At 39.1% G+C, this 13508-nt stretch overlaps 1 protein-coding gene across 6 annotated transcripts in view; it reads right to left on the reverse strand.

Annotated features, from left to right (window-relative positions):
* Pfkfb1 (6-phosphofructo-2-kinase/fructose-2,6-biphosphatase 1) overlaps positions 1 to 12989 on the reverse strand; it is a 67831-nt gene extending 54842 nt beyond the window's left edge. For 4 of the 6 annotated variants that reach the window (XR_015000474.2, XR_015000473.2, XM_048441591.3 and 1 more), the window contains exon 1: positions 7076 to 7211. Coding sequence is in view for 3 of the 6 variants with exons in the window: in XM_048441591.3 (XP_048297548.1) it covers positions 7076 to 7166 (91 nt within the window). In the remaining 3 variants the exon portion in view is untranslated. Of the gene's footprint in view, positions 1 to 7075; positions 7212 to 11857; positions 11990 to 12888 lie in introns of those variants that run through there. The other 2 variants (XM_085685120.1, XM_048441592.2) reach the window with 2 other exon arrangements.
* Between the last annotated feature and the right edge of the window lie 519 nt (positions 12990 to 13508).

The raw sequence follows: 13508 nt of genomic DNA on the forward strand, positions 1-13508 counted from the left end.
CATCATAAAGAGAGAAGGGAGAGGCACTCAATCTTTAAAAGAACAATGATGGATATTTCAGAGGCTTATCAAAAGACAGAAGCCAGTGAAATAGAATTAAAAAAATAAACTGTCAACCTAGAATTACATGTTAAGCAATATGTCCTTAAAAATCAATTCACTGTTAACAGGTCTGCTCTATTACCAGCGCTGGAAGGTACTTTAGACAACTCTGAAGGTACTTTAGCTCTTTAGATCGATCTAAGAAATCTAGCTCTATATAAAAAAGGAAAAGACTTGGAAAATGACTCAATAAAGGTAAAATATTTTGATTTTTCATAGCTTTAATGATGGAAAACAGAATTGTATATCTTTAAATTGGGGTTATTCTAATAGGCATATAGTAATGTATCACTAATGCTATTATTTGCATTTCTCTGAAGACTACTCCCTTTGGACAGAGGTCTTTTTTGCATGTGTATTAGTATGTGTATGTGTGTGTAAGCATATGTGTGTGGATGAGTATGCGCATGCCTGTGCATATGGAAGCCAGAGGTCAATGAGTGATTATAGCAGATGGATAAATGAAATGATAATGGTAAAGTCCCAAAAGTAAAGTCAGAAGAATTAGGAATCCTTGGGTAAAAGCTATCTATGCAATACATGAAGTGATATTTGAAGATAAACAATTTATTTGAAGATAACCTTAAATATTTAAATGTATGCTGTAAAGCCTAGGGCAAATGCTATGATTTGAAGATGTTGCTTTCAAAATTGATACACTGAAAGTGTGTGGCTAGTGGGATGGAATACTGAAATGAAAATATTTCTGAAATACCAAAGTCAGACAAAGACATCAGAAGAAAATTACAGACCAATATGTCACCTCAACAAAGTACTAGTAAATTGGATCCAGAGAAGCATTAAACAATATTATATGTATATAATAATTAAAAATAACAATACAAATGTTCATGAAGATATGGAAAAACTGAAACTCTCATATATTTCTTTGGGAAATAAAATACGATGAAATCACTTTTAAATGCAGTTTGGTAGACTATTCACTCAGATCATTGTAGACAGTTTCTATGATTCAGGAATTTCACACTTAAGTGAAATAAAAACTATGTCCATATAAAAATTTGAAAGGAATGTTTGTGACAGCATTATTCAGAGTAGACAAAAGTGGGAACAACCAAAATGCCAATCACTTTATGAGTATATGAAAAAAGTGGTATGTTCATATAGCAAGATAATAGTTGCCTATAAAATGCTATAAACATTCTACAACATACATTAACCTTGAAAACATTACGCACAACAAACCAGATCAAACACTAAAGGCCACAGTAGACGTGTCCATTTCTATGGAATGCCTCAAATAGACTCAGCCATTAAAACAGAGAGTAGGTTAGTAGTTGCCAGGGGTGGAGGGAAGGCTGGAATGGAAAAGTACACTAAAAAGCATAAAGTTTCCTTTTCCTACAATGAGTTTTAAAATAACTAGTAGGGAGGCTTTTAAATATCTGCAACACAAATAAATGATACATGTCTCGATGATGAATAGACTAGTTAACTTAATCTGATCGGTCACACTGTATATGCATATTGAAATATGCTGTTTCCCACAAATATGTAGCTATAAGTCCATTAAATCTGAAAATATTTTTATTCTTTGAGAATTTCATACATGAATACAATATATTTTTTGTCATATTTATTCCCTTGATCTTCAAATCCCCCAAGGTTCCTCCAATTTTTAAATACATATTTTAAGTGTTCTAGAATTAGTGATGGTTGTACAACTATATGAATACATTCAAAACCATTTTTTATATACTTGAAGATGGTGAAATTTATGTTATATGAATTGTTTATCTATAAAAAACCAATTTCAATGTGTGTGATGGAACATGCCTTTAATCCTAGGACTTGGAAAGGAGAAGCAGGTGAATCTCTGAAAGTTCGAGGTCAGCCTGGTCTCCATAATGAATTTCAGGACAGCCAAAACAACTTAATAGAGACCCTGTCTCAAACAAAATAAAACAATTTTTTAAGGAAAATATATCAGGAAAACATTAAACTTAATACAACTGAGTGTGTGTATATTAATATCACAGGAAAACAAGATTGTAGGGCAATATAACAATAACTGACTATTTGATATTCCCAAAGATAGAGCAGTGAAAAAAAGAAAAAAGGAAAGGACATGACTGCTCCTAGGAATGGTGGAGAAGAAAGTTTATTATAGAGATATGTAAGAGAGTATAGTCAGAGAATGGGACATTAGGGAAAGTCCAGAGTGGACATAACCAGACTGAGTTGGGCCTTGTGGGAAGAAGAGAAAATGCAGGGAGAGAAAAGAGGGGGAATCAGGTGCAGAAGACAGGAGGCCAAAGGTACAAAAGGGCAGGTAATCAAAATGCTTGGATTATACAGGGAAGAGACTCTGGGGGAAGGGCAGTCCAGACCCTGGGCCAGAGAGTTCAGGGCAGAGGGCAAGGTATGCCAGTCATATTCTGAAACAGGTAGGGACTGAGGGATGCTGGGAGAACCTGGCTGTCAGGTCCAGCTTTGATATGTTAAATAGGCACTTCAACTCCTTGCCCCAGGTTTGAAACTTAACCAGCAGTCTAAATTTATTTGTAACTATCTAAATTTATTTATAACAAGCAGACAAATTGGCAAATTATTAGGAGACTTTGACCAATTATCCACAATGATAGGCAGTTCAAACGCCAGTAGAATATTGGCACACTTCAACCATATTAACAAACAAGATATTAACAAACAAAACCTAAGATAAACACAACACAAAGGTAAAATATACAGTCTTTTCAAGTGCTCAGAGAACAGTCACCAAATGCTACATAAAGCATATATCAAGGCACTGGGATCATACAAAGTTTGTTTTCTTGCAGGAATGGAATTTGAGTGGATATGGCAAAGGCAATGACCTATCTAAACAGAAGCTGGTTCAAGGGCTGGCACTAAGTAGAAGAGGTGTCCTGCTGCTCCAAGCATTAACCTCTTAGCTTCTACATGACAGTCAGGAGGGTCCTAGTAGTGCTGGAATAGAGATTAAGGCAAGGGGGGCAACTGGATAAGTGATAGACTTTGCAAATCTATGGCAGTATCTAATTACAAATGGTCTAGAAAGACTTATGCATACATACAACACAAGTCAGGTTTAGTAGACCAATTATAGATCAGAAGAGAAAAAAGCCTGAAAATAAATGAGATGACCATCTAACTCTGCTAGTTAAAAGAATATCCAAAGAGAGCAAGACATGAATAGTTACTAGAAAGCAAATTAAACAAAAAGTAAAGGTAAAGGAGGAACAAACAAAAAATGAAGCTTAAAGAAACAAAGTCCAAAGCTGATTTTTTTATTTTAAAAAGAACCATACAACTTATAAACTGTTCACAAGATTTGTTGAGAGAAAAAAAAACCAAAGGTACAATAAAACAGTGTTGTTAGAGAATCTATTCTGTGAAAGTTTTCAATAAAAAAAATGAATCTTAGAAAAAGAACATATAATAACAAACAGACATTTTTAAAAGATATACGTACAAAATCTAAATAAACTTGAAAACTTGTAAAATAGAAAATTCTAAGAAAATCATAACTTAGTAAGTATTAATACAAGTACAAGCAGGAAACAAACAAACTCCATAACTTTCAAAGAAACTATAACAGTTTAAAAGGTTTTAAAGACCCACTAGGACTAGACTGTTTGATCTGGAAGTTCTGCCAAATATTTGAGGAACAGACAGTTCTGGGACAATCCCTGTCAGAGATGGAATGAAAGAAAATAGTTCACATTTCACCGCACGATGTTAGTATAACCTTGACACCAAAACCAGAAAATGACAACATTAGAATAGACTCTCTCCTGAAGAAAATATGAAAGTACTGAACAAAATTTTGGTGAACTAAATTTAGAAGTACCTTTAAGTCCCAGGACTGCAAAATTAGCTCATAATAAGAAAAACCATGCAGCACAAAAAAAGCTAAAATTAAAATAATCATGCTGTATTTCAATAGACACAGAAACTACATCTTATAAATTTCAACATCAACTCACTATGTCATTAGGAATAAAGAGATACCTTCTTAAGAGGTATCTTCCAAAAAGAAAACCTTACATTCAATTATTCAATGTTCAAACTTTCAAAAACAGTCTCTTTAAAAGCAGTATCAAGATATGAATGTTCATTGTTAACATACTTTCTAAAATTACATTGTATTATGTGTGTGTTTATGTGTTTTGGAGGTGGGGTCTTAGCAATTAATATAAGAAAATATAAGCATTAACATAAGAAAAAAAGATATTTAAGGATCACAAGGATAAGGATTGCTGCGGAAAAATGAAAGTTGTAATTTGTATACAAATTGCCAAAGCTAATAAGCAAGCCTAGTAGGTTTGCCGATTTTTTTTTTTTTTGGTTTTTTGAGACAGGTTTTCTCTGTGTAGCTTTGGAGCCTGTCCTGGAACTTGCTCTTGTAGACCAGGCTGGCCTCGAACTCACAGAGATTAAAGGCATGTGCCACCACCGCCTGGCTGGTTCGTCAATTTTAAATTCACCATATACTACTATAAAACACAACTTTCTACAAAAGTACTGTTTATAGTAACAATAAAAATAAACAAGAAAAACTCCTTAAAATGATGTGCAAACCCTTCCTAGAATAAATAATAAAACATCACTCCAAATGACATGAAAAAAGTCAAAATTTTTTCAAGAGATATATCATGTTTAAGGAAAATTAAATACCTACCAGAAAATGGTTATTCTCCCCACATTGATTTATAGATTGAGTGTGATTCCAATCAAATCCTTCAAATATTGCCTCTCTGTGTGTATAACTTGAAAAGACGATTCCACAATTTATGGGGAAGAGCAGTTGGCCAAGAATAGTCAAGATATTCCATAAGAAGGGCAAGATGGAAGTTTACACTACCAAAATAAATGTTCACTGCACTACTGTTTAAAGCTAAGATTTTAAAATTACCTAATGCTCATCAGTAGTAAGACAGATAAACCACAAGATAGTCATAAAATGTAATAGTATACTGCAAGGAAAAATAAACAAGCTATGAATATGTACAACAGTAATATGTGTGCCTCATATACATATAATATTGAGTAAGAAAGTGCAGCTATCCAAGCACTTTATACATGCTTATACAATTAATAGTCGGAACAAAATGATTGATTCTATACTCCAAAGAGGATGCTATAAGCAAAGAGAGTCAAACCTTTCTCAGGTCAATACCTGCCTACCTATCCTGGGAGGAAAGGCAGACATTGCCAAAGGCCCTGGCCACAAAATTCAGTTAATTATTAAGAAGTGTTGTGAAAACAGTGATGGTAAAAGTAAAAGTAAAAAGCCAAGTGATTATTGACAGAGCATCTGTTCTGGGCCAGGCTCAGGACTTCACACTGGGTATGATGGTGAATAAAAGAAGGCGACCATGTTTTTCTTTAATAACATTTCCTGAGTGCATGGTACGTGCTGGGCATTCTTCTAAGTACATTACCCACTTCAGCTTATCTCATCTTTGCGACAGCACTGTTATCACTATCAGTTTACAGGTGAGGCAACAGAAGCAAAAAGAGGCTTGTCTACATTAAGAAAGACAGGAGGTGGGACTCAAAGCTACACAGCCTTGCATCTGGTAAGTATTACTCTTACGAACAATTAAGGAATATGGTGCTCAGAATTAAAATAAGCACATATTTTTCTGTTTTGTGCAGGGTTTGTTCTTGTATTGTTTTTGAGATAGAGGTTTTGAGATATACCTCTAGCTGGTTGAGAACTTACAGTATAGCTAAGATTAGCTCTCAAACTTACAGCAATCCTCCTGAATCTGCCTCCTGAATATTGGTCAGATTTCTCAGGAATATAAGGGGTTTCACTCTGGAAGACCTATCTAGCTATGCAGAGTGGTTTCACTGCTTGTCAGCTAAACCCAAGAGGATCAAGAGTAGCTGGACAGGTAAGGGTGGAATGAGCTTCTATCTCATACAAACTCCTATATTTCCAGATGAGTAATTAGGACTGCTGATGGAGAGAACAATGGAGAACATGACATTGGGTTCTATCCTCCATTCTGCTTCCTGTATACATATCCAACATCCCATGCACTAATCTAATATTGTATGTCTTCCTGGAACAGTTATGATGAAGTAATACCCACAGTATGCCTTAGGACTACCGTCCTCTAACTTTGAGTCTGGAAGCTTGCTCCGCAGCTGCTTGAGCTGTCTGAGTCCTGCAGTTCACAGATGTCTTATCTCTAGCCCCCTTCTACACTCTCAAGCTGGGATGGAAACACCTGGTTGCACAATTATCTCGGTTATTTATGAGAAATGGCATACTTCAGTTTCAAAGCCTACTTCCAAGCTTTGCTTACTTTCCCTCAGCCTGTTCCTTAAAATTTCAAGTTGAATAATACACTAGTAGACTTGGCTTGGTGATACCATCTTTTCCCTCAGCTCCTCAGAAAAGCAAGGCTATCTGTAAATGTCAAGGCCAGGAAGGCAATACAGGAGCCCAGTACTTAGTCTTCCCCAGCCCAGGCAGGCACAGGCTTATTTTTAAAAGGACAGTGAAAGCAGAAGGGCAATGCTGACATGGTAGCGCTGTGGACTCAGCACCTATCCTCCAAGACATGATGCCAGGAACCATCACCTTATTTCACCCTGGCATAAATTAAACAAAATCCATTTCCAGATCCTTCATAAACGAAATCAAACTAAAATATTCTGAATAGTACTATACTAGAACCTTCACATTCTAGAAAGAAGCATTCCAAACAAGCTCCCGATTCAAGGGGAAAAGCCCTTAGTCTGGGGTACCTATAGTTTAGGTGCTCTTTATCTAATCTTCATTCTTTATGTTCTCTGCCTGCCTTTCTTTCTTACTTCCTTACCCTTTCTCATATTAGCCTCTTGTTATGTTCCAGCTATTTTATGCAATCGTTTATCTATTCCAACTTCTATGTGAGGGCAGGAGTGGACAGGGAGCACCATTTATTTTTCTAGACCCCTACCACCACCTCCCACAAATGTAAACCCCACTTACAGCCCCTTCGCTGTTGAAGCCTGCTGCTGCTGTGTGGAATCCAGATCTTCTGTAACCTGGTTTGAGTGAGTTCTCCCATCTCTTGAGACATCTTAGACGTTGCAGCAATGACAGCACTGACCACAAGGTATTGGACCTCACTTTCTATGTTCCTAGCTGTCCTTTCTGATGTCGCGGCCACAGCAGCAAGTGGACAGGGCTGGGCCAGGGGAATCACTGGTTTTCTGAGCCTCTCAAAGACTATCTCCAGCTCCCTCTTTTCCTTCTGCTCCTGTATGTACAAGTGGGGACGTGGGTGCTGAAAGCCAGAGGCTAGGCAGAAGTCAGCAGAGGCCTCTGAACTCTAAGGGCTATGTACATAGAAGATAAATTGGAGCCCAGCAAGGAGGGCAGCCAGCAAGACAGCCCAGGTCTGACCAGTTACTTCCTGCCAATGAAGACAGGACTAGTAGAGTATGCAAATAAAAATCCCAAAGATCATGTGCTTACATCCTGTGTGGTGTGGCATGGCAAAGGTGGTGGAGATAGGTCTCAGCTTTGAAATTAAAATAGCAGGCCTAATTACAATGTGAAGCTCCAACACAGAAAGAGATTCACACCAGAATTACATGAACCCTCAAAACAAAAACACAAACATAATGGCCCTAATTCAAAATGCGATGTTTTGAGCTAGCAATTTAAGATTCAGTCTGGAAGTAGACTTTCACTACCTCACTGCTCATCCTACTCAATAAGGCACTGCAAAATTGTCCTTCCCTGGAGTTTGTTGCCTGCCTCTCCACAAGACCTCTCCCTCTTAAAATGAGCTGTCCGGGGCTCCTCAAAGAGATTGGCACTATCCGATCAACTTTATACTCTCTCCAGCCAAGGTTAAATAAATCAAGTAAATCTGACACCTTGGGAATAGGAGTGAATGCAGCCATTGCTAGGCAGAGAGCCGATATGTAAGCGCAGTTCACATGGCTGCCAATGCTATGAGATGACCCAGCAATAATGGCATCACAATCTAATCCAAACCCCAGCTAAAGCTCATCATGGCAAGTTGTTGGGATGGGGACTTAGGAGAGTGGAAACTGCATTGAGCAAAGCATACAGGAGGGACAAGAGACAATGACCAATATCTAAACAGCACAAATTCACATGCTAGAGCCACCTCATCCAGATGGCTCCCCTTCACTTGTCCCTACTCTTCTTGCCATTTCCCTGGTTATTTTGAGACTTGTATCTGTAGAATTCATACAACTGCACAGCTCGCCTGGAAGATGTCCAAGTGCCCTTTTACTCCATTCTTTATAACCTTCCCACCTCCAACAAACCTCCAGTGATTGGGTATTAGGAAGCTCAACTTTCTTCCACTGAGCTGGTCTACGCAAGGGCAGTCTCCCAGGAAAAGAAATCTCCAGGCCCTGCCCTCAAATGCTCCCAGCTCTACTCTGACTTTTAAGAAGCTTCCTAAAATATCTTCTCAGAACCTTCGTCTATTTAAGGGTTAGATTCCCTCCAGTTGCTGTGTCTATATCATATAAGACTTTCAATACCAAAATTCTACCTATGGCAATGCACCTACTGTGGCAGTGGACCACAACAGTTAAGAATAATGGAGTATGAAGCCACACTGCCTGGGTGGAAACTCACTTTGTCCCATTGCTGGATCTAAGAAACTGGGCAGAAGGCTAACTTTTCAGCGACTTAGCTGTTGTCTGCTTTGTTTTGCTCTTTCATTTGGTATATAGGGAAAGAAAGGAGTGCCTATTCCTTCATGGCTAGTGAAGAGCCAACATACTGATATACATAAAGAAACCTGGGAAATGCTGAATATATATTATTCAACATTGCTGTTCCATTTGTGAAGTAAATGAGTCGGTTTTTTCAAGTAATCTGTAAACTCTATCACAATATTATGATGCAGGATTAACATTTGCACCATGAAGAGTTCCTGAGAATCAATTAGAGAGGTAAACTCATTTTCAGTTTCTGTTAACTATGTCTGGCATGGAACATCAAATCCTACATGTTCTCACTTATTTGCAGAACCTAAAAGATGTTGGTAAGAAGCTGAGTATAGACTAGTGGGAAAAGGAGAGGGGAAGAAAGAACAACTGGTGTGGGATTCGGGTAAAGAGCAGGACTAACTTCTGATGTTCTAAAGCTGTGCATCAGAAGGATAACAATAGCTGAAAGCAAGTAATTATACTTCTAAGTAGCTAGTAGAGAGGAGAAATGATAAATATTTGAGGTTATACCTATCCCAATTAATCATTGCACATTATATGCAAGTATTAAAATATACAGTACCACACAAGTATGTATAATTAGGTGTCAATTTAAAGTTAAAAAATAACTAGGTCTTTCAGATTAGCAGAGAACCCCTAGAGTCTTAGAAACAGACTTTATAAAACACAAGTTTCTTAACCCCAATAAGACACATAACTAGTGTAAGTTTATTTTAAAGATCTTACTCGTCTTTGTGGTTTCAACTGTCCACAAAGCATCATTTCATTTATCTTACTTGTTCCTTTCAAACACCCACAGAAAAAAACACAGGGAAATGGGTCTGAGGAAGGGACAGCTTGTCCAAGGTAATCTAGCCAATCACATTAACATATCTTTTATGTTTATAAATTTGTCCTTATGACACTGCCAAGAATCAAGAAGATAATTTTAGTAGCAAGAAATCTGAGCTAGGTGTCTAGAGGGCCTCTGACAAGGTCTGAAAGGGTAAAAGTCAGGGTCTGGGTTTGATAACCTAATTTAAACCTGTCTATGAAACTTTCCACCGTTCTCAGCTCAGAAACAGAATAAAACAAGCTTTCTAGAAATGCCCCAGACTAGCATTCAAACCTCTGCTAAATCCGTCCCAACCTACCTATTCAGTCTGCTACCCTTCAAACCCCATGTTTAACTGCACTGGCTGATTCACAGGGCCCCAAAACAGCATTTTCCTGTCTTTAAGCTTTTGCTTAGCCTGGAGCATCTTCTGTTCTCATTGAGCTCTGTCGTGCTCGTCAAGATCAGTTTTAGTGTTTCCCTTCTCTGAAAGTCAGCCTTGGAGCCCTGAGAGAGACTTTGCCTTTGATTCTCATATTGCACATGTGTCTCTATGTGAGCAAGATTTTCTCTTTTCCTAACTAGACTGTGGGCTCCTTGAAGATGGGGCCTGAATCCCTGTAATCTACTAACTGTTCATCTCAGGTTCTGGTATGGAGGACAGTTGTACAATGACTATGTTCACAGCCTACATTTCTCTGTTGCAGATGAGATACATATGGCGATAAGAAATCCAAGTTCACCATGGTAGGTATAACACCTTTCAGGGAATGTGGCGGGGGGCGGGGAGATTTGTCTGAGGTAAAGAGTGACATCTAAGAAAGTTTTAAAACTTTGGGATGGAACAGAATAAATAAAATTATGAAATTCCCTCTAAGAAGGTTTAATGTATTGGTTATAGACATAGTTTACTCAGCATCAGATTTACATTCAAGGCTAAAGGTTGAATCATAAATTTTAAAGTGGGACTATCTCTAGAGAAGAGAACTACAAAGTGTGACTTTTGAAGACCCGTGGAGAGTACTCCCATCTCCAAGTACAGAGTGTGGAGAGGAATCTCATTTAAAGCACCAAAACAGTTCGCATGAACAATAAAATGATAAATGGGAAGCCAGGTTGTAGTGGCACATGCCTTTATTCCCAGTACTTGGGAGGCAGAGGCAGGTGGATCTCTGTGAGTTCAAGGTCAGCCTTGTCTACAGAGTGAGTACTAGGACAGGCTCCAAAGCTACAGAAAAACCCTGTCTCGAAGAACAAAACAACAACAACAATAATAATAATAATAAAATAATAATAAATGGGGTCTGGTTTTTGGCAAGTCTTGAAAATGTGTGGTTGTGAATGCATTTGCTACAGGCTAGAACGCTGACAGATGGTTGAGCACATGCTTATGGGTTAGATTCATGGATGAGCACACATCAGGACTTCTCTGACAGCAGCCACCCTGGCCCATTGTTCCACTGTTTTCAGATTCACATCTGGTACGCAAAGCTCACTGCATTCTAGTCATAGGAGTGGATCTTCATTGACCATAGTCAGTCAGAAAGGAGTGCACTAGAGAGTTGTGGGTGGTACTACCTATGGATGCCACATAAAAGCCAAGAGCACTAATCTCAGACACAGCATGAAAGTCCCGAAGTGTCTCTCCAAAGAGTTCTGGATTCTGCCTCTTCAAACTCCACTTTTTCTTGATCATCAGGCCAGACCTCTGTGGGAAGTAGGCTAGGGGCTTTATTTTATATTTTAGTAAGGTGCCTATTGACACCCAGAGAACTAAAGAACTTGTCAAAGTTTCATAGCAAATCAACCCCACTTTATACACGAAAGGACAGGTCAGAGAGTCTCTATTGTATGCTGAATTAAAAAATAGACTACAGAGTTGGGAGCTAGGCTGGGAGGATCACACAATCACAGCCAGTCAGGGATAAAGTTTCGGGCCAGCATGGGAAACACAGTTAGACACTATTTCCAAAAATGAAGGAAATTAAAATGAAAATTGAAATTTCAAAGATAGTAGGGGATTGCCCTTTAGGCCAGTGTCCTACAAAGTCAAGTACAACTGGATTTTAAAATAGTGAGAGATAGATTAGAATTACATTTCATCTTTCCCCAACTCGCCCATACCCTTTAATATAGCTCAATCAAACTCCTTTGCAAAGAAGACCTTCCCAAGAGCCTGAAGCAAGGATTTTGACCTATGAAACACCTGTCTACTTTTCCTTTTTTCTCACCTACCTGTTCTCTTAGAGGCTTTTTCTTCCATCGCTAATTATCCAATGGCTCTCCTGCATTTACAGACCCCCAAAGCAGGTCCAGTGGGTGGCATCAAATAGGAAATCCGGAGACATTCGTTGGTTCCTGGGAAGGCTGAGGAAGCGCCCTTGTTAAGGGGTGTGTGCAGTGTTGAAATATTAGCTGCTGTAGCTGCCAAAGAAGTCCCTGAGCCACCCACAGCCTTTTCTCTTCAGTCCAACCATGTGTTCACCTTGCACCAAAGGTCAGTACTAATATTAACAAGTCACTGGAGAATGGGGAAATTAAAACCAGCTATTGAGGTGAGCAAGAACTGGATTTCCTTGAGACTGGGCTTCCTATCTGACTTCAGTGCAGTCTGAGTAAAATCTCTTGCTTGAAACCAATCTGACAACACGAAGAAAAATGTTCATTTCCCTTGTCCTAGTTAACCCACTCCTGGGATTCAATCCTTAGCCAGCAACTCCCAAAGCATGGAAAAGCTCAAGGCACAGTCTTTTCTTAATTACAGAGCTATTTTCTGATGGCAATAACTAGTAACCTTTAAGTCCTCTGGGGGTGGGAGAGCAGCCCACTGTGGCTCTTTCTGCAGCCACAGAGGGTGATGGCTCTAAAGCTGTGAAATTCTGAGGGTATGTGTGCTCAAGCACAAATAACTGCAGCATTTTCAGTGAAAAACCTTCGGGTGGGAAGTAATATTTTCCCGTAGAAATTGGGCTATGCCTGTTAATTCTGTTTCTGTGCACTCAAAAAGAAGTCAAGAACCCATTGCTATTGCCCTGTTTATACCCATCTGCTAAATACCTATTCTCTTACCATATATGCTATGTCAGAGATGGCCACTGCATTCGGGCTGTTGGCAATCTAGTAACAACAGAAATCATTGGGAGTTTGCATTGTGGTAAATGCTAGGGCAGAATGGACCATAGAGTGTAGGTGTGCCCACAGGAAAATACCTAAATGCAGAGGTGCATGGACAGAAAATTTTAACTAAAAAAAACTCGATCGTTTACCTGAGTAAGAAAGGTTTAAATCTTGGCTCTACCACTTCTGTGAGACTGGGACGAATTTACTCAACTTCTACTTAGCTTCGGCGGCTTTTTCTGGTTAATCCTAAGAATGAAAGGACACAATGTAGACGGGGAAATCACAGCTGCATTCTGAAGCTTAAATTTTCCAGGCCTCAATTTTGCTCATCTGAGAAATGGAGCCAAATGCAAGTATGTGTTCTGTGTCGTTCTTTACATGCTATGAGAACCAAGACAAATAAGGCTATACAGGGAGGATTTGAGGTAGTCTCCTGCCTCCAGGCTCAATAAAAACAGAGGTCATTCTCCTAAGCCTTACCGTAGTGGCCAGGTTCTTAATTAACTGCTCCATCTTCCAACTGAAAAAGTTCTCTATGCCACGGCCCAAAGGTCTCCGGGGGCTGAGGCCACTCAGCCACCGTCAGGGGCCGCCCACTTAAACTGGAGTTCTGCCTCGATGGGGGGCAGGATTTGGGCTGAACTTGAATTCCCAGAGGCCCGCCCTTTGACAAAGTGACAAAATCCCATTTGTAAGTAACCTGACGCATCAAGGGGACTTTTGTGTCGAGAACAGCAGTCAGACTCGGGCGTCCAGGCCAGCGTGC

This window comes from Myodes glareolus, chromosome X (assembly GCF_982192425.1).
Source record: "Myodes glareolus chromosome X, mMyoGla1.1, whole genome shotgun sequence".
In the NCBI taxonomy this organism is placed as follows: Eukaryota; Metazoa; Chordata; class Mammalia; order Rodentia; family Cricetidae; genus Myodes; species Myodes glareolus.